Genomic DNA, 21,208 nt, shown 5'->3' with positions numbered 1-21,208 from the left:
ACTGCTGTGGCCAGCTGGCTATCAATCTATCTCCCGCTTCCCAAAGGCCCGTACCTGGCCCCCGGGGTTAAGTGGGGTAAGGATGATGTAATTCTTGTCTGTACCGCTGGAGGAAGGAGGTCGGGAAGGTGGAGGCACGGTGCGCTGTTGGGCGGTCTTGCCAAGCTCAGTGTACCGCTCCCAGCCATTGAGCCCAAACTCACGGCTCCCCTCGTACAACACGTGACAGCTCTGCCGTTGCTCGGGGGGCCGTGATCGCCTGGGGCTGCTCTTCTCCCGCCAGGTGGACGGAGACTGCAAATCGTAGGTGGATTTGCAAGAGGGGTGGCGGGTGACCCCTGGCAGGCTGGGTTTAACCTGCGGCACAATGCGCCAAACAAGCAGGATGATCTCCTGGGGACAGTTCCTAGAAGTGAAGGCAAGGGGGTTGAGCTACTATCTCCGATCTCTTCTGAAGTGACTACTTCAATGGCAGCCAGCCGGGGGAAGTGCATGGAGAGCAATGCAAAGCAAACCCCGTGGCCTGACTTGGACCCTTCATCCCTGCCCTCCCTTTCCCACACACAATTCATAGTCACCGAATCTCATGGGCCAATTCTACGCATTTCCAGGCTTCGACAGGCTGCTGATTGAGCCGAAGGACCGTATCCAGTTGCTGCAAGCCAGCTTTGTCTGCTGGGCCGCCTGGAAAGAGAGGAGAGGGAGCTAACGGCTCTTCCCAGGATCAGAAGAGGTGGAAAAGGAGATCGGCCCTTCTCGAGGAGCAAGCACCCATCATCTCCTTCTACATGGCAGGTGCTGGACAGCAACCGTCCAAAGCCGGCAATTAGCCTGGACTCCTTATGGAAATACAAGAGTGCAAGATATCTCTCCTCTCTCTCTCTCTCTCTCTCTCACACACACACACACCCCAATGCTTTTGAGGTTAATCTTGTCTTTCCCAGGCAAAAACACTGACATAAGTTACAGGCACGGCATGGGCCGAGTTACTTGAGAGGTGATCCATCTCTCCTGGTTTCTGCGGGGCTAGGATGATTTGACAGAATAGTCACGGTCCAGGCCTCCAAATGGGGTGGTCGATCAAGACCCAGGAAGCGTGCCTTCTGTCATACTGCTCTCCCTCCCCCCCAAAAAAACCCCGGAATGAAGTCAGCCCCGAGAACTGGATGATTTCCCCCTTAATGGTATTCAGGAAGGCCAGAAAACCTCTCCTCGGGGCAAGGGGGGATGGAGCCCCCCTGGTTTCGGATCCATGTGTTGTCTGGACGGCCATCTTGTCCGGACCGATGGGGATGGGAGCAGCCTCCTCTGCAAAGGAAAGCCAACCCCTCCTCACCGGCATCGACAGCTTGGACCCGAACAGGCGAGTCACAGCAGATGGTGAAGCCGAAGCCGTTCTTCCCACGTGGGATTGCAATCTGAAACAAAACAACAGATTTACACGCTTTTAAAAAGCGGTTAAAACTGAATCATAACAATGAAAATTCAAAAATATAAACATTTCAGTATTTGAATAGCTTGACCTTTTTATTAATGATCTTTCTTTTCCTTTTTCCCCTGTTTTTCTAAGTTTTATTCAGGTATACAGTTGCTATTTTTTCAATACTATTTAAAATCCTTTTTTAGGATTTTGTTCCCCCCTTTTTTAATTTTAGTGTATCACATGACTTTTTCCTGTTTTTCAGGAAACTTTATATTATTAGTTAGGTGGCTTTTTTCTGAAATATGTTATCTTTTCTACAAAAATAATATATGCTTACCTACTTTACATAAACCTTTACGTATTGATGTTATGTCTATTAAGAATGTTAATTGTAACTTTTTAAAACTCAAAACAATATTATTAAAATAATAATTACTTCTGAATCTCACAGTAGAGTCGAAAACAATAAAACTATACTAGGGCCACAGGACTCGAATACAACATCACCGATCTTCTAACAAACATACGCGAGACGTTCTTTAAAACTATTACCAAAGGACAAGGATAGCCAGTGAAGGTAGCAGCATTTTTTTTTTTAAAAAAGGAACCGGACAAAGAAATAATTAAGAGCCTAGGTATCTTTATTTGTTCTAGGCAAACGGGTACAAAAACATTGTTAAAAGATTAGATTTTCAAGTTGTTTGAATTAGACTCATATTTTATTGGTAGCTAGGTATCTTCTACTTCAAAAAGGAATGTAAAACTAATGAAAAATCACAGTGTTTGCTCAGATTGCCAAGAGGAACTGCTAGGTGACTCTCCATCCAACCGGCCCTGAGGCCTCTCCCTCTTCCCACAGAGCCAGCTCAGGGGGGACCCTCCCGATTCCAGAGACGCCCGCTGGCCTTCCTGTTTGACCAGCAGAAGGCCAAGAACGGCGGCCCTTCCGATTTCGGAGAAAGGGAGCCTGAAGGAGGAGGATCCCTGCGGTGCTTCCAGGAAAGTCTTTCCTGAGGAAGAAAGAAGCACGGCGCCTCCCACCTTCCGGGCTGCAGCTTTTATGGGCCAACTAAAGGCAGATTCAACGGACTCATTATCTACTTGTGCACAAATGAAGAGGATACTCGCCTGTGTAAATACAGCCAGTGAACTGTGAACAACTTGGAAGTCTGTAGCTGGATAAATGTTGCAATCCTATGTACATTTACTAAACGCTTACTTGTGTTTAGTCCGGCTAAACACAACAGATTTTATTTAGGTGTGTACTGTACGCTGTGTCTCTTTTTCTTTCTGGATAGTTTAGACCCCCCCCATCTGCACAGCTAAGCCCGCAGCCCACCTCTGGTACCGAGCCCCTCCCCGCCCCCCGAAAAGCCAGTGGCTCGAATGCCCCTCGCACCGAGACCACAGAAGCAGAAAAAAACAGACACCCTGCACAGACACCCTGCCCTCTGGCTGGGCGGCGAATGTCGGGGAGACTGGGCAGATCAGCGCCTGCCTAAGGCTGCCCCCCTGCACAGGGAGCGCCCGTCCCTCCTGTCCGTCCAGCCCTGCTCGCAGAGGGGCCCCCAAGGAGCCCTGTCCTTGAGAGCAGCTCCTAGGAAGGGAACGGGGCCAGAGGGTGGGGAGGCATTTCCAGGAGAGGCGGCGAAGGGAGAGGAGACCAGGCGGAGGACGACGGGAAGGGTTCCAGGGGTGCAGCTGCACCACCGCGGCAAAGCCGACCTAACGGCGGAAGGCTGCCTAGCTCATCGCTCTGTCCCCAGCACTCGCTTGGCCCCGATTTCCTTGGGGCTCTTCCGGATCACAGGCCAGCTGCTCTTTGGAGCAAGGAGAGTAAGCTTCCCCCACCACCTCACAAGGGTGTGGAAACTCTGCCGGCTGAAAGGCAGTAGAGGCCAAGGGGAATCAGGTTCGCTGGTTTCCGTTTAGGAGGCCAGGTTGCCACCCACTCCCTCCAGCTCCCCCAGAAATGCTTCCCAGGATTCTGAAGGGGGCCCGGTGCCCGGTTGCAACCGACCTGCTGGTAGCGCCGCTCCGAGCACCCTCTGCACAGTCCGTGGAAACGGCTCATGTCCGACGCCTTGGGGCTTATGACCAGCCCATCAAGGCAGAGAGATTTCCCACTCTGCCTGACCAGTGAGAGGAGGACCCAGCCTCTGTGGCCCCACGGCTGCCCTGGGAACTCAGGAGCTCACAGAAGAATGGCAGGAAGCCACCCCTCACCTCCCAGGCAGCTGCGGCCATGTGCGGCTTTGTGATAAGCCCGGAGGTTTCCTGAGAACTCGGAGGGAGAAGGAAGGCGAGAGAGTTCAGAGTCAGATTCCTGCCAGCAGCAGCCCTTGTTCTGTCCCTGCCACACACCAGTCCTTGGAGAAGCACCAGCAGACCTTTCCCAGCACAGGGGAGGGGAGGGGGGGCACACTTTCACATTCATGAGGAAGGAAAAGGACTGTAAATAATGAAGACGCACAATTTCACATGACTCCTCTCTGCCTCTTGGGCGCATTGCTCAGTAAAAACGCAAAGGCCTCCCTAACACACCTCATCCCATCAGTGCCTCCCTTTCTTTGGGTGGGACAGAGAGGGGAAGCCATTAAACCTTCCCCGGGGCTGCCTTCCTTTCGTCTGGGAACTGAAGAGCCACAACCTGCCCTTGTGATGCAAGCTGATTTTGGGGGCGAGCAGAGTTTAGAGCTCCCAGCGCTGCTGGGTCCTTCTCCGGTCCAAGGTAGGACAGGCCAACTCAACCAAGAGGAGTGGGGGAGATCTTTCCCTCTGAAGAGGACCCTCTTTCGGGCGCTGGGCATGAGCCGTGGCCTCCGGAGGCCGAGGGTCCCCTCCAAATCCCTCGAACACGCTGAGCTTACCCGCGTTTCCAGTTGGGCAGCTCCTTTGCCCCTAGAGCTGGCCCCCCCAGGAAATGGGCCTCCTCCCTCCTTCTTCGGCCCTCCCGGGCCAACGGAGGCCCAGTCTGCAATTTGGCTAAAGAAACTGGTGCCCACCAGCCAGGACGGGACTCGGCTCGGCTCCTCCAGCCGGCCTCCACACACCTGGATCTGCTGCTCCGTGTCCTGCGGCAGCTGCTGCTTCCCCAGTAAGGCAGCCGGCTTGGCTAACGTCATCTCTGGAGGAAAAAGAGAAAGGGAAGGGAGGGAGGGCAGGCCCTTCTGGGGGGCTCGTTGTGGGGAGGGGTACCCGAGGGCCTCCTCTTTGTCCCACAGCTGCCCCACGAGTCAGACACCTGTTAATGGCTTACCAATCTAAAAGCAGCCACTACAGCAGAAATCAGAAGAATAATGCTAAAATACTAAAACGGATTAAACAACAAAACTAAAATGGTTATGCTATACTCTTAAAATTAGATCTACATATTATGCCAATCAGTTAATCCCCATATAGTTTACAGTAATGTTTTACTGTTTATTTCCCTGACAGTCTTCTGATGTCTGTCTTGAAGCAGAGAGAGGGCCCAAGGCAGACTTTCGGGTTGTCTGTGCCACCAATAAAGGCTCCCTCCCTCCTCTGCCTCTTTTCTTTAGTCTCGTGAACAACTGGGAAGTACAGCCCAGCAAGTTCTTAAGGCCTTTTCTAGATGTGAAGGCAGGGGGGAAATGGCCCAGCCCCCCGTGTGAGAGCTGAAAATGCCTGTGTCCTGTCTGGCCTCAGGTCCAGACGGGCTCGAGACAGGACGGTCTCAGGACTTCTCTGGAGAAAGAGAGCGCTCTCCAAGTTGTCTCTTCTGGACAGGCCCACCTTGGCCTTGCTTCAGCTGCCGTGTGCCCACTTTCAGGTGTTTCGTTCTGCCCAGATCTTCTGCCAACAAGTAATACCAGCCACAAATTTTCTGAAGGAAGGAAGGAAGGAAAGTGGAAAGAGACAACAGCTGTAGGATTTACACTCCCTCCTGTTTGCTGTTAATGTGCTACTAAAAACAGAAATCCTCATGGACGACTCTGCCTGGGGGCTTCGGCCACCGTAATTCCACCCGTCTTGCTTACACCTTTTACAGGCTTGGCTTTCAAAACAAGCAGCAGAGGGCAGCGTTTGTCTACCAGCCTCATTTCCTCCAGATTACACAGTAATTATACTGTAAGCAAACAGGAAAGAGAGCTAAAGTGCCTCAAACAAATCCCATTTGGTTCTCTGAAGATCTCTTATCTAGAAATTTTTTAAAAAATTATCTCTATTAAGATTGGTGCTAGCCTTGAGAATTTTAGAGGGGAACATAATATCCTTTGACTTAAAATATCAACTTGTAATTGCCATTAAGTCAGTGGCTTCATTTTTACCAAGATGACAACAGGGGTGTCATCTTCTGGACGCTGCAAGAGACGAGAGTTTGAATCCACCCCTGCCCAGAAGGTAGAGGCGCCCCACGCCATGTTCTCACCCATCCTACAAGGCCTCCCTAACATGATGATACTAAGCCCTCTGAAAACTAAGTCTCTACTGAGCATTTCTGGCAGATGGAGCTGTGTCTTCTGAAGATGATCCGGTTTTTGGCTCAGCTACTACTAAACCCTCAGCCATTGCTTTCTCCACAAGGCAACCGGTCCTGGCTGGGTCCCAAGCGCCATCCCTACCTTGTCTGCACCCAGCAGGGTCTTCACGCCAAAGCTCATGCAGCCAAGGAGTCTGCTCTGCCTGGGCAGGAAACAGGGAAAAGGTAAGGCACAACGCCGGGGGGTGGGGGGTGGGGGACAAGGGAAAGGCTATTGCGATCACCAGCAAGAGCACCTCTCTCCGCCATCTTGCTGCTGCCCTGCTCTGCCCTCTCACCCTTGCCTTACTGACACTCATCCTGGGCACTGGAGGACAAAGGCCACCCGCCCCTGGCCAAGCTGCGTGTCTGGAAGCCATCTCCTCGACTGCTCTGCTCTCTTTACCTAGAAGAGTCCGGTGGTCGGTCCCAGACGGTGACAAGGAGGCGCTTTGGCTCATCTCCCTCCTGCAAGCAGCTGGAATGCAGCAGAGAGAAAGCGACCCTGGTGACCGAGGGCTCGGCCGGAGCTGCCTCGCACTCCCATGCCCCTGGCAGAAACCCTGAGATCCTCTGCACAGGTACCTCCGTGGGAGGCCTCTTTCAATGGAGGCCAGGTGCAGGAGACGCCATTCAGATGGAGCTCTCAAAAAGGGTTAGGGCCTTGCGGAGGGCTTGGGAGGCAGCAGCTAAGAGCCCAGCCCAGACTCACAAGATAAATTGCTCGTGGAAGACAGGGTTTTTACTGCCCAGAACAGTCTTGGATTTTTGCCTGCATTTCCGTGATGTATCTGGCACAATGGACACCTGTGTTAGGAGAGGAAGGGAAAAAAAATGCCGTCACTCCTCTTTTGGACAGATCACCCTGCCCAAACCAACAGAGTTGCATCAAGTGGGGTAATCTTGTGGATTCAAGCATAAAAGGTGCCCACATTTCCCCAAGCTGAAGGAAAACAGGTTAAGCAGAGGAGGGACAGAAAGTCATTACAGGTAGTCCTCACTTAGTGACCACTCGTTCAGCATTGGTTCAAAGTTGTGATGGCACCGAAAGTGCAGCACTTGGGACCTGCAGTTCCAGCCGTCACAACCCCCCCCCCAGGGATCGTTGCCTGGCTCACGAGGTCGCCATTTGTGACCCACCCGCAAGCAAAGTCAGTGGAGAACACTTGACCCCCCTGCCCAACGCAGCCCTCTTTCTAGATGACAACGGGCATACCTTGACAAACGAGTCACATATCCGATACTGTTTTCCCATTAGGCCTTTGGCCTCCATGACTGAGTGGGTGGAGAAAGAAAAGAAGAAGAAATTGCATTTTAACTGGAATGAATGGAAAGAATTCTATTTACTGACAGCCACAGGAAACTTCTCAAAAGTCACAGTGGTCGTTACACACACCTCTTCCACATTAGTACTTTCTGCCTGTCTCACCCGCTCAGTTCCCGCATCCTAATGCAACTCTCACTGCCCAATATATGAAAACAATTGACATGAGCTGGGGCGAAAGCCAGGCACTTAATGTATCCCACTATACTTCCCAATGCACAATGTTTAAGTCTGCATCTACCATTCTGGATGACAGAATCCGGTCTTGGCTGCCCTTGTTGCTACCAGGGTGGGGGAAGAAAATGGGTAACGAGTATGCCTGTTTATGAGGCAAGGTGGCTTCCCCCCAGACCTTGTGTTTTTTAGGAAAGCTGGAAGCCCATTAAACATTTCTTCTTAGGAATCTTCCACAGGAAAGCAGCATCGGCAGCCCTGTTTTTCCGACTTGGGATGTGACGGCCTCTGCGGCCGTGTAGAGAGGGTGTCTGAAGCACCACAGAGCCTCGGCTTGACTGATAAAGGGCAGCTCAAGGCCCTGTCTGGTCTTCGGCCAAATCAGAAGCGTAACGGCCAGACAGCTCCCTACCCACAAATCCCCAGCAGACTGCGGGTAGTCAATGTCATAGCTAAGCGCTCCAGGTTCTTCTCAGGCAAAGCCTTATCACTTCTGTCCAGAACACACACACCACTGACTTACCATAAAGTTTAAGCCGTCTGCCTTGCACATGGATGGAGAGCTTCAGCTGTCCTGGAGCAGACAAGAAAGGCAATCGCAGAGTTGGCCACAGTCTCCCTCTATATTTCCCTCCTCCATCTGTGAAACGGAGCTGAGTCTCTTCCCCCCCCCCGTGACACTCTCCTCTCGCTTATTTACTTTAAATGTCTCAGGTTGTTCACGCCAACTTGTGGCCCTAAGCAACTGATAGCAAACGTAGCGTAGCTAACTAAGCAAACACTCGTTCAGCAACCAAAGTTGTGACAGAACCAACGGTACACAAGACTGGTCCTTCAACCTGGATCTCCACCGGGTTGCTGGGAGAACCAGATTTTCAGGGTTTTCTGAAAGGCTAACGAGGGCAGGGCGAACTGCCACGGCTGCCTGTGGCTCTTTTGCACATGAGGAAGACGTGAAGCAGAATCCCGGGCCTGTACCTCCAGGAGCGGAGGGAGAGGAGGACAAACAGAAATGCTTTCTTGTGCTCTTGCAAGACTGCACCACGAAACAGGGGCTAAATCACAACCACTGCCTCGCCCAACTCACCCCGTGGAGGACTCACCAAATGTTGCCAGACAGCAAGGAAACTGCCAACGGTTGGCACAGAGCGAGCCTCGGTGGGAATGCCTGGGCTCCATGGTTCCCTCAGCAACTTAACTGGCAGGGAGAGCAGAGCCCAACGGAGGCAGCTTCCAAGAACAGTTTTTCCTCCAGGCTGCTGGCCTGGCCCTCTAACCGCCACTATTTGAATAGGACTAAAGCCCTGGAAGCCCATTGGTGGATTTGAACAGTGCATCTGCACCTGATGACGACGACGACGCTCCTTGGCTCAGACCCAACGCGCCTGGTTGCCTCCAGCTGCCCTGCCTGAACAACTCCACTGAGGAGGCTGCCCTGGCCGGGCTGACTGGCCGCTCTCTCCCCAGGCTGGAAAATGCTCTTCTGCAGGTCTTTCTCCGCCTGGGTGCCGCAGAGGGGCATTTGCCTCCAGGCATCCATGCCCTGCATACAGCAGAAGTCAGCTTAGGCTTGGCACATAATCCGACCTTAAGGCCTGTTTGCTAAAACCCTAAAGCTAAAGCTAACAATTCGAAACATGCAGAAGCTCAGCCTGACTCAGAAGATTTGACGTCAGATTGCTTTCCCCTCCTTGCTAGCACTGCCTCCTCTCCTCGTGTTTATTATGCATTTATTTATTACACATTTTATCCATTGCTTCTGGGTTTTTCAGTCAGACATCTCACTGAACAGCGAAGGTCAACAGGCACGCTCCCTTTCAAAGGCAACCCCTCGGGTGAAAGGACCAAGACACATCGATTATTTGACACCTTTAACATTGGGAAGGGAAGCCCTAATGAACCATGTGGTGTTTATTTGCAGGTCAGCTGCTTTGCTTCCCAGGGAAAAGGCTGTAGCACCCAGAGTTCCCCCCTCCCTTTCCTTTTCAAAAGCCCGTGATCCCGCACAGGAACGGTCCCATCTTCCCCTTCCCACAGTTCTCTTCTTTAGCCATGGCCTCTTTTCCTGGGGGGCTCCTGGCCCTGATTTTATCTGCCTCACATTTGAGATGCAGCATCCATAGTCTAACCAGGTTTCTTCCCCTAAATGCCTCTGTGCCCGTGAGGACTATTACCAAGTGTTGATTTTAGCATTTTCCTTGGTATTGTTGTTTTGTGGACTGTAACCATCTGTGTTAGACAGAGCTAAACCAGAGAGGCAGGCAGGCAGGCAGGCTCTGGAAATGGGAAATGTTATTTTGCTCAGCATCTGGAGATGATTTATTCAGAGAGCTACCTCACCTCCTGTCTTTGAGCAAGAGAGAATGCTTGATGTAGCACCTCTGCACTTACCCCTGTCTTTAACACAAGTCTGGCTGATCTTCCTGCGTCGTTTTAGAAGGAATGCCGGCAGCTTTTTTGGAGAAGTCTGTACTTGGGATAGGTTCCCACCCAGAAACTGCGCAGGAACACAGCCTTTGACACTGACCCCGAATTCCATTCCTGCAACAAAAAGGAAATCCCCAAAAATCTGCTAGCTGGAAGCAGATGGGTACCTATCAAGCCCTGGGTCTATCCCAGATCGGGGTCGAGTCCAAGGAGGAATGTCACTCCAGCCCCTTTTGAAATTGCAGCATTTCTAATGAAGAGGCAAAACGGTTTGAAGTTGGTTCAGATGGAAAAATTCACGCTGGCCTAATCCTGTACTTCAAAGACCAGGGTGCAGCAATTCCACATACATGGCAAAAGTATAACTGGCAACTGATTCGGACGATTAACTACAATTTTTAAAACACATTTTTATATTGTTTTGAATAGCTTTTTGCTGCTCAGAGTCATAGGCTGAGATGGGCGGCTAATACAAGTAAAATGCTAGGTAAATAAAGTGAGAGGGAAGCCTTTCCAACCCTAACCCCACAAAAAGCACGACGAAAGCGAGGCCGCTCCATTTGAAAGACTCTCCGTTCAAAAGGATACAGAACAAAACTTTCCTCTGGCTCTACCAAAGTTAATCAGTTGCCACGAGGCTTATCTTGCAAAAGATCCTACAATAATTTAATGAGTAACTTGTCCTGTACAAAGATTTGGTGGCAAGGCATTGTTTTCCCAGCCCTATTTCCACTGTAACAGAGCCTACCCCTCTCAGCATCTCTTAGAGCCCACGAGGTACGGCTGCGTTTGTATGCCAGACTACGGCTGGAGCCGCCCACTTCCAACCAGGATGTCGTTCGAAAGTTGGCAACATCTTCAACTGCCACCCATTTGCCCTGAAAACGCTACTTGTTACCCTGCACCTTCCACTTTCTCCTACCTGGGAGAAATGGTAAAAAAGCGGTGCTGGATCAACCAAAAGCTCACCTGGCCCAGTGGCGACCATCTGCTACCTCCAGAAAGCAGGCAGATCGAACATAAATGCCACATCTCTCTCACTGCTGCCCCAAAACTCAGGAAGTGGCATATCCAGATGTGGTCTCTGAACACCACGGGGCCTCAGACTCCCTCACTTGGCTCACAGGCCTCGTCCCTTTCAAAACCCACTGAAACTGTGGCCATTTCCTGCTTTGGCACACTGCTGGAAAAGCTCTCCTTTCTAACTTGAACAATGCTGCCAGCAGCATTGGAGATGTAAGAACAGAAAGCTAGATTTATTGTGAAGTGCCATTCCGGCATAGTTTCACAGAAGAAATGCTTTTCACATTCAGAGGCCACAAGAGAAAGCTGCATCAAGGGTCTGAACGACCTCACCGTTTTAGAATATCAGATGCATAAAGCATATGGCTTTCATTGAGTAAGTGTGAATAAACTGAGCTTCTTAAATCAAGAGACGCACCAAACTCCCTTCCCATCCCGTCCCTGGCCTGTATTTTGATCAGTCTTTTCCTGCCTGGGGCGAGGGGCAGCACCCGCCACGCACAGAACTTCTGACTTTCTCAGCAGACAGCCCAGCACCATCGATCTAATGCAAGAGAGCGAATCCAGAGCTGCAGACAATTATTCAGACTGTTACAGCCCACAAAGAAAAAAATGCACCAGTTGTTAAAGCTCAATCCTGACAAACAGAACATCTTTGCCCAAATCCTACCCTGGATTTTACATATCTCCTAAATGAGCAGCCTGGAATTCTTTTCATTTCCCAGTATCTCGTGAGGGTGGTTCACACTGCAGAATAACACCTAAAGATTTACATATTCCCAAACTGTTCTCCCTTCTTTCTCTGAAGATGTCCCAGGAGAAGCACGCAGCAAGCTGGGACTGTAAAGGAAAAGAGGAAAAGACGGGGGCTGTCCTGACAACTTTGTGCCCAAAGACTTGGGAGAAATTGTGCGTATTTTATTTAAAGTGTTGGGGAAAGCTAAACCCGGCTATTTCATAGATGTAATTAACCATTTTACCATATGAAAACATGAATTGGATCTTTCTCGGCCCCATTTTTTCAAAGACAAGTAGGCAAATGGTTGGTTTCAATGTTGACCTGGTCATTCTCCCCAGAAGGCAACTTCAAAACAAGACAAACATTTTGTAAAGGAACCACCAGGCACCCACCTTGAGAAAGGTCTGGAGAAAGCCGCTTACGGAGGCCCAGTAGAGCTGCTGTGGATGAAAGCTGGGCAGGGGGAGAACACAAGAAGATTAACCTCGAGAGGGAGGAGCCGCTCTCTCTTTTTCTTCAACGTTGAGGGTTGCCAAGAGAACTCCACAAGCAACAACAAACTTTGCCCCAAAGAGCCATTGTAGCAACAGAAATCCACTCTGCTGTGGTTGATTACAATTCTGGACTCTCAGCCTCTCACCTTCTTCAAGATCTCCCTGGTGGGGCCACAAAAGCTGCCTTTGCGGCAGAAAAGCCATCGTTTCACCCAGGGGGACTATCAAAGCCAGAAACACTGGGGGTCTTGTCTCCACACAGAAAGAGCCGGGGTTTCTTTATATGTACTCACTGACAAACAGCATTGTCTAAAATTATCTAGACCTCTGAACCACAATAATAAACCAAGAAAGAAAATGAAGGAAGAACCAACCTGAGTTTTATTTACAACAGGTAACCCAAAGCAGAGGATTATGGAGAAGCAGAGCTTCGTCATTTGAAGGTTGCTGCGAAGAAGCCCAGGCACCAGCCAGGAGGCTGCCTTTTGCGCACAAGGCCAATGCCTTTGGGGGGGGGGACGCAGGGCCGAGGGGCAGAATCACTGGGCTTTTATTTTCTCCCAAGGAGTGCTTGTATTTATAAGGGACACTAAATTATTTAGTTCATGAATCTGAAGCTTAGGGACCCCTGGATATTAATTTCCAAGATCTATTCATTTCAAAATAAACTAATTATTTTTTTAAAAAAAAACCACCCTTCATCTTCTAATTTCCTTGCAAAAGGACCCCACTGCTCACAGAAGGGGAAAGGAATGGACGGTGGCCATCTCTGCTGCCTTCGGAAGGCCCTCTGGAGCTGGACGCGACCTGGTTCTGCTGACTGTTGCAGCTGAGGAGCACTACCTTTCTTCTGTGTGACTGAGGCAAGTTGGGAAGGCAGACAAAATGTTCCTATCTGCCACAGACTTGCTTCTGAGGCAGCGCAAGCGTCTGACTTCTCTGGGAGGACTGTCGCCGAGGAAGATGTGTGTGGAGAGGGCATCCAGTCTCGCATGAGCGCACATTTCCACAAAATGGCCGAGCCCTCTTCCTTTTCACATCCCCGTCTGCTCCTTTAGCCGTCCTCTAGCAAACAGAAGGCCCGTGGCCTTTGAACTACCTTCTGTTTCAAAGCACCAACACCAACCGAGTTGTCTTCAGCGCTACACATGCCCACTTACAGCCCACGTTGTCCTTCTGGCCGTCCAGCGTCCCGCCTTCGGGTTATTAGAAAAAGCTGTTCTTTGGAGGCAAGGCTCAGAGAGGCACAAAGTGGGGAAGCAGGAATTTTAATGGTCGTCACCTCAAGAGCGTGCTCCCCCTTTTTAAAACAGAAGGAACCATCCCTGGAGTTGGGCTACAGATTACCCAGTCCCCGCCTCCCTCCCCACCCCTTTTGCATTCAAGTGAAGCCAGGGGGAGGACTGGGGCTGTTCTCAAAGAGGAAGGGAGAGGGAGGAGGGGGAGGGGGGCCTGGGGGCTGCAGCGGAGCAAAGGTCTCGGAGGCTTCCCGAGAGTCTTCTTCTTTGGGCCAAGCCTCCCTGCTGATGTCTGAAGCGTCTCTCTCAGCCGGCGTGGCCTCCTTCCAGCTTGCCAGATGCTTGCAATATTGCCTGTACCTGAACTCGGCTTTCGGCAGGCAGGAAGCAAAGGGATCGCAGCCTGAGTAAAATCAAGCCAAAATAGGGCAACGTCAGGACAGAGAAGTTTTATAAAAGGGATCCCATGACTGCTGCCAGCTGAGAAAACCCCTTTACTCAGAGAGGCGAGAGGAAAAGAAATAAAAGATTTTGCTTCTTTGCTCTACTGGTTGTGTATGACTTCCTTCTTGTCTGCAATAAAGAAGCCAATCTAGCCAAGTTACCCGTGAGAGTCTCTGGTCAAGTAAGCCTTCCCTGAAGCAGCAGCATCTGCAGGCCAGAACTTACTGCAGAGCTCTGGTGTGAAGCCCAACAACTCAAGGCAGAGAAGGGCTGCTGGCCCGGCGGCCTTGTCGCGAGAGGCGTGCTCGACACAAGGACGGGTCCCTGCGCATCTCAGGCCCCCCCCCCCGAGAAGGATCGAGGCAGGGATGGAAAAGCCAAGGGACTCGCTGCATTGCACCGAGCCTCCAGGGAGATGGGGAATTTATCTGCCAAGCCACATCAATGAACTCCCGCCCTGCTTGCACGATCTTTGGTTGTACGCTGGCTGCTGGGTAAATGGCTTACTGCCCTGTTTAGACCTTTGGCTCCCTTTCTTTTGCACCTGGCCACCATTTGGAGCATTTATTTTGTCCATTTTTACTGTGGTTACTTAGTACGTGAAACAGTCTCCATGCCAGCTCCAGAGCTACCTTTTCACCAAGTCAAATGGAAAACGCCAAGTGAAGGCCCTTCCCAGCAACGGCCTTTTCTGCTGATCATCTTCATACACCAAACAGAAATATTGTGTTATTTGGCTCCACTGCTGTTAGAAAGGTAAATGCTGGACCTTCCCATCGCCTCGGCTCCTTAGGCTTCAACTACACCATAAGGCAGACCCCTGGAATACAAGTCCACCACACTCACCCTCCATGCCCAGCCTTGCCGTATTGCTCTTATATTCCATAAGTTTCACGCAAGATTTTCTCTTAGCAAAAATTCTTGGAGACGTCTGCAGCTTGCAATTCCTTGCAGCCTGGAGGAAAAACACCCACAAAACTAAACAGAGTACTTTCCCAAAAATGCTTCTAAAATTTTGGGGGGGCCACCAAAAGCAGCAACAGAAAAGAATAAAAGAATCAAGAAAGGAACAGCTCAACAGCTAAATGACCCGAGTCTCCTGCCTCTTTTCATGCGGAGAGCAGGAGAGGGAGAAAGAGCTGCCCAAGGTCCACCTGGTCCAGGACTGGAAACACGCCCATGCTGAGACAATGGAAGGGGGAGGGGTTCCTTGCAGAGCGCCCTCCACCACCACCTCTGCTTCCCTTCATTGCAGCACTTTCATCCCCTGCGACTGTGGGGTTCAATCCTGCACAAACAGCCACCACCGAAGAGGCCACCGCTAGTCTCCGTGGCAGACCCCACCGCCTGTCCAGGGGGCTTCAGACAACCAACTCTTGCTGCTCCCGGCACTTCCCAAAGCCCCAGAGCCCGGCCGCCTTCTCCCTCCACTCAGTCAAGGATGCGGGAGCCATACCTGGGCATGCGAGGGGCAGGGAGGGGGACATTAGAGACTCTGCACTGGAGGGTCAGCAGCACTTACAGATTCTGGGGGCATCTGGCTGTGCTCAAGGAGGCCCCCTCCTTTCTTGTCTTGATGGTTACCACCATCCCCCAGCTGCTCTACTATCGGGCGCCGCAGAACCAGTGAGCCTGTGGCCGGTCAGAAGAGGCAAATCAGTCCTGGCTGCAAAGTCTTCTAGTTACATTCAGGTAGCCCTAATGCCAGAATGGAAACAGGCAAACCTCCCGAGACGATCTTGGGCTGGCGGCCTAGGCTTCTTCCAGAATCTTTGTCTTTCATGGGGACCTAAAGAAAAGAGGGGGTGGAAAGGGAAGCAGGGAGAGACCGCAGCAGAGGCCAGCAGGAAAAAATTCTAGGAGAACCAGTCAGAAGGCCTTGCCTCCCGTCCCTTTACTTCTCTCTCTCCAGGACTTCACTGGACTCCAACTGACTGTGTGGCTCACAGCCCCCAAACAAGCAAGTACACAAACAAGAGAGCAAAGCCAGTCACTGATCACACCCAGCAAGAGGCCCCCAAAGCACCATGAAAGACCCGGTTCCTCTCCCAGGCTCTGGGCTAGGATGGTCGCAGCCCCTTGCTGAGGATATCCTAGACCACAGTAGGTGAGCGTTTTAAAATCAGATTCGGGCCAGGCAGTGAAAACGTACGATCGCCATCGCACTGCTGGGTCTTGCTTACTTACCTTAGCTTCAGACCGGTTAAAACTGGGCGCCTTTTGCACAATAAAGGGGGCTGCCAATTTCTCCTTGGTCCCCAGCAGCGCCCTTCCTCTTCTGCGCTCCTGAGTCACACCTTCCTCATTTTGTAACAACAGATGCAGAGCGGGTGCCGGGTGTTGCCTTCTCCTGAGGAGGCTGTCCTCCGCATTTCTTTGATGGCCTACAGAACTGCGGCAGAGTACGAGCTCAGCTCTCCTCGTTCCCAAATGTTCCCAGAAAAACCCAGTTAACAGGAGCACAGAAGTGAGGCCATTCTTTCTCCCTGCACCAAAGATGCACCTGTCTTTTTCTTAAGAGTTTGGAGCAAAGTGGAAAGGGCGCGGCCCACCTTCTTCAAGAGATACCGTGTGGGGCCACTTCCTCAACCCAAGTAAAACTCTTCTTGGATAAGAGGGTTAGCGCCTGGGGAGTCCCGTGAAAAGTAGCATTTTAAAATGTTTAAGTTAAACCTTTAAAAGGGAAAGCTTCCTCTGTCTTTCTTTTTTATACTCAAGTTTTTTATCCACCTCACAAATGATTTTTTTTCCTATTCAGGTAGGTATGACTCTTATTTTTAAAATTATTGTGGTTCAAGTATTACACTTTTTCCTTTAAACTAGTTATCAGCATAATGGAAAGATTGTACCCTGATTTCATGTGATAGCAGTTTAATTTGTTGTTCAAAAATGAGTTGTAGCAATGTTTAATATAACAGTAATTAAGAGAGAGTGACCGTTCACCAAGGCGGCTTTCATACCCAAGGAGGGACTAGAACTCACCATCTCCTGGTTGCATGCCAGCACCTGAATCACAACACCAAACTTTTTGTACTGGTATAATAAAGGTTGCTTTTTAAAACTGACCTTGATTTATTGTTAGACTTTTGATTCCGCCTTAAATGATGAAAGTAAGGCTGACCCCCTGTAGGAACTTTATTTGACTTTTTTCTTTTCTGCAAAAAGAGACCATTCAAATCAGAAAGCAAAAAAATACCCCAAACACACCTGAATCCCATGCAGAGCTCTGCGCTTGCCGCTCCCCAAAGCCCAAACCAATCGCCCTCGAGTCAGAAGCTGCTGGGATCCAGCTGAAAGGGATGCCACCGAACAGGCACCCTGAAGGGGCAAGCTGCGTATTCTCTTTCAGCTCTGCCATTCTACTCAGTGTTTGCTAATCTCCTTTGCCAAGACATTTCTGGAAGGACGATCTCTTCCCTGTATCTCAAGAGGCCCCTATCTCTGCCTTTACCAGCAGCCCCAGGAAGCTTCCAAGCTTCAGTCCAGACCAGGAATGCCTCCTCCGCCTGCCACATTCCTCTCCTTCGGGCTAGGCCAGGGCTAGGCAACCTCGGCTCTTTTATGACTCGTGGGCTTCAACTCCCAGAATTCCTGAGCCAGCCGTGGGCTAGGGGTAAAATAATGGGGCAGGAGCAGTCAATCAAGCAAACAAAAAGCAGCCCCACCCCCGCCCCCCCTCTAGGGGCAACTCACAGTCCCCTGATGATCCTCCAGAGAGAGGAGGCTTTCCAAAGCAAGGTCCTTCACACATATTCTTTGTGGGGGCGCCTGTCTAAAAAAAAGGAAAAAAGGCCCAGTTGATTTCTTATACAGCGATTCAACACCAGTTAAAAGAGAACTATTGCAACAGTGAACACAAAACAACCTCTCCTACCTCCTAATTTTCTCTAAGGAAGGAAAGAGCAGCAGCAGAATTACTAGGCTGCCTTAATTAAAGCCGGGGTCTTCACTAGCAAGCACCTCTCCTTCCCGTAAGAACACAGGGCTCCAATACTTTGGAATTATTACAAAATGTTTTGCAAGGCAACAACGACAGAATGAACCAGATATGCAGCGGCCAAAGTGAGCGAGCAGAGGAACGTCCTGCAGATCGCAGCCATTGTTCACACCCAATCCCCAATGTAAGACGGCTAATCTATATTTATGGCATCACTTACACTCTTCCGTTTTCAGACTGCAGGAATCTGGGTCGCATGTCTGGAACCCACCGGACAATCTTGTTTCCACAGGCTGGCTGGGAACCCAGTCTGTGCACCACCAACTCAGCGGGATCTGTCACCTGCATCTAACGTGGCCATGGAAAAAAGAACAAGTCTTTACTATTTGGCAAAAGAAGAGCTGAGGATCCCAACAGGAACAAATGCTGGATTGTTCAAGGGTTAACAGTTGCAAGATCAGCTGTAGTTCCAGAAGGCACACAGGATTCTGCCTCGGTTGCTCTCTGGGCTAACTGGTTAGCTGAGCGCCTCAAGAGATTGTTTATCAACAGTGAAAATAAGGTTTTGCTACTTGTCTACATTGTTTCATTAATGATTTAAAAGATTTCAGAGATAATAAGCTCTGTATTACAAGGAAAATATTTATTTACTACAAGTAGTCCTTGCTCATACTACAATAACTGGGACTCGCAACTCCACCTCTAAGTGATGCTGTCATAAAGCACATCACCACATGACTGTGCCAACTTAAAATGGCAGTTCCAGCCCCACTCAGCAGCTCAGAAGGACAAAATATGCATCAGAATGCAGCATTGCAGGCAAACTCTGCCCACAGCCTGGGTTTGATCCTGACGAGGCTTGAGGTTGAACCAGCCTTCCATTCTTTGAAGGTCAGGAAAATGAGGACCCAGGTGGTTGGGGGCGACAGGCTGACTCTGTCAGCCGCCCAGAGAGGGCTATATGGGATGGTGCTATTGCTATCCACCCTCACCTTAATGAACAGGACTCCCCGAGGGGCCACAATTGGCAAAGTTTCCTCTAATTACATTGCAGGACATAGAGCATTTTGCTGCAATGCTGAACACAGGATGCAAGAAATGTGAAGCAGTTGGGCCCCGAGTATGGTCTGGATGGAGCCTTCTTCAAGGCCCAAGAAAGCATATCCCTCCCTTTGCTTCCCCCCTTCCAAACAATACACTGAATTCACTGGCCTTCTCAGGTTGCCTCAAGCAGGTGAACCTTATTGGTGGGAAGTGGAGAGAATGAGATGCCGCTCTGGAGTTCAGACCTGGGAAAGGATTCCTTTCTGAACTGAAATGCACAGGAAGGAGACACACAATGGAGGCCACGCAGAAGACACAAAGCCTGCACAAGAACTCTACCTTGTTTCTGCGTACTTACAGACGTTGACTAGATGGATGCTGTGGAAAAAAATCTCGCATAGGCTGGGGGGGAGGGGGGAGAGGGGCAGAAGAGGAAGGAGGAGGAGGAGGAGGTGGTGGTAGCTTTCTTACATAATGCTGCTCTATGCCTATCATCCCAGAAACACATGTGGAGGGAAACCAAATTTGCTGACCTCAATACCGAAATGGGGAGTATCCAACCATCATCCAGAGTAGAATTTGAAAAGCAATTTTTAGCTTCTTTGCTACTGGAAATTGTCTTGGAGCTGGAATCAAAACTTCCAACACATGTAACCCTTTCTCTCCTGGGATAATGGAAGGGAAGGTCAACAATCTTCAGGGTTGGCAGTTTGCCTGAAACAAGGAGAAAGCTAAGAAGACTTTGAAACAAACAAACAAACCCAGAGTGGGGTTTTTCTTTCATGGGCATTGGCTGATTTACTGTCAGCATAACAACAATGAATCCAATGCCACATTTGCTTATTGATATAACAATAAAGAGAAAAGAGATTTCCATTCACATATCTTAAAGTATATTATTTAATATAACTACATCAAAAGATGATGTTAGGAACACATCTTACTTTAGAGTATCCATCTTAAGAAAATCTCCCAAAATGTTTGAAATACAGATTTTCATTTGGGCAGCAGTCAATCTGTATTTCAAACTGTTAACAACCTGCTTGCTCCAATTAAGCCTTTGTGGAATGGTTTTTAGTCAACACTGGCTATGAAACCTAGCACGCTACCGTGGCCAGAGGTAGATTTAAGAGAGTAACGAGGGTCCAACAGCTGGATCAGCAAATTTCTAGCAGGTTGGACGCATGATAAAGCATGTGTTGCAACATAATTTTTGTACAAACTTTTTGTTTGTTAGGGTTATGTTCCCCAAAACTTCAAGTCAAACAAATTTGCCTAAAGCGAAAGACCTGTGGAAAAAATGCCAGCCACATCACCCACAGGTATATTTACGCTTACTTCAGTCCCCCTTTTATATAGCTCTTTCTTATTCCATGGCCAGGAACGGAACAAAATGTCTATCAGTCAACTTTAGTGGCCTGGCCCCTGATTTCTACAGAGCGCTTCTTACCTTCAGATGCTGGGGAATCTCTTCCAGGAATGATTATGTTCTTCAGCAAAAGGTGAGGATGTCCACTTTCGATTCTCCGCATAGACTCCCAGCAAGGCGGATGCTGACAAGCGATCATATTGCAAACGGTTTCATCCCATTGGCCACCGATATCGATTGTCCCCATTGCTGTCAGCAACTTTCTGCAACGGAAGGACAAAACGAAGTGAAACAACTGCTCCAAAGCGGCGGATTATGAGGTTAGCGTTCAGAAATTCCAATATCTTTCTGAAAACCACCACAGTTGCTCTTCCCTTCCAAATATAATCCAGTGTTGACTGACTGCTCACAAAGTTCATTTTGCGCTTTGAGGATGCTCAGCTGGCATCTCCCACTGCAAGACTGCTGCACGGGCACCAAAAAAGGGGATTTATTTTGATCGGATCTCTCGGATGACCCTCGCAGTGGGCGCCCTTTTAAGTGTGATAGGCAAGGCGGCACCAGGAGGAGAGGAGAGGCGGTAGCTTCTTAGACCCTGACCTAAATTATTGCACGTGTTGTCTAAGCACGCATGGGGGGCGGACGGGGGGCGGACACCCTTCCCCTTTAGCGTCTTGGAAGAAGCCTCCTAGGGATCATTACCCCAATTATTACCGTTCTGGCCACGGTCCCAGGCTACAAACCGGGAAGCCCGAGTTATCCTCTCGCTCGGGGACAAAATCAGCCTGGGGATCTTGAGCCAGTCACCCTCCCTCGGCCCCAGGGAGGCGGCAAGGGCAACCAATTCCGAAAAACGCGCCCGGGCCGTCGCCGAGGTCGGGACGCGACCGAAGGAAGTAAGGGAGTTCGAGGCCCGGGGGAAGCTCCTAGACAGCGTCCCAACGCCCTCCGAAGCCGTCAAAGCCGCCCCTCTCTGCCCAGAAGGCCGACTCGGGCAGGCGCGGGGCCCCTTTCCGCCACGCCAGCCCACCCGGTCGTTAGGCGACGGGAAGCCGCCCTCGTTTCCCAGCGTGCTCCGCGCCGGAAGGG

At 50.3% G+C, this 21,208-nt stretch overlaps 1 protein-coding gene across 2 annotated transcripts in view; it reads right to left on the bottom strand.

Moving 5' to 3' along the window:
- Nucleotides 1–21,166, bottom strand: part of RGS3 (regulator of G protein signaling 3) — a 48,877-nt gene extending 27,711 nt beyond the window's left edge. The window contains exons 1-21 of one of the 2 annotated variants that reach the window (XM_083374905.1): nt 20,201–21,166; nt 19,284–19,464; nt 18,919–19,018; nt 17,927–18,054; nt 17,463–17,541; nt 16,836–16,924; nt 15,957–16,161; nt 15,495–15,558; nt 15,292–15,401; nt 14,616–14,724; nt 9,796–9,945; nt 7,928–7,978; nt 7,123–7,181; nt 6,619–6,713; nt 6,313–6,384; nt 6,010–6,070; nt 5,180–5,270; nt 4,429–4,550; nt 1,337–1,418; nt 579–684; nt 55–406 (exon numbers count right to left, since the gene is read on the bottom strand). In XM_083374905.1, coding sequence (XP_083231031.1) covers nt 55–406; nt 579–684; nt 1,337–1,418; nt 4,429–4,550; nt 5,180–5,270; nt 6,010–6,070; nt 6,313–6,384; nt 6,619–6,713; nt 7,123–7,181; nt 7,928–7,978; nt 9,796–9,945; nt 14,616–14,724; nt 15,292–15,401; nt 15,495–15,558; nt 15,957–16,161; nt 16,836–16,924; nt 17,463–17,541; nt 17,927–18,054; nt 18,919–19,018; nt 19,284–19,464; nt 20,201–20,366 — 2,472 coding nt within the window. In that variant the 5' untranslated portion in view covers nt 20,367–21,166. The remainder of the gene's footprint in view (nt 1–54; nt 407–578; nt 685–1,336; nt 1,419–4,428; nt 4,551–5,179; nt 5,271–6,009; nt 6,071–6,312; nt 6,385–6,618; nt 6,714–7,122; nt 7,182–7,927; nt 7,979–9,795; nt 9,946–14,615; nt 14,725–15,291; nt 15,402–15,494; nt 15,559–15,956; nt 16,162–16,835; nt 16,925–17,462; nt 17,542–17,926; nt 18,055–18,918; nt 19,019–19,283; nt 19,465–20,200) is intronic. The other variant, XM_083374906.1, reaches the window with a different exon arrangement.
- Between the last annotated feature and the right edge of the window lie 42 nt (nt 21,167–21,208).

The sequence above is a fragment of the Vipera ursinii genome, assembly GCF_947247035.1.
Source record: "Vipera ursinii genome assembly, chromosome: 16".
Classification (NCBI taxonomy): domain Eukaryota; kingdom Metazoa; phylum Chordata; class Lepidosauria; order Squamata; family Viperidae; genus Vipera; species Vipera ursinii.
Note: the sequence above shows the minus strand (reverse complement) of the source record. Positions and strands in the feature narration are given on the sequence as shown.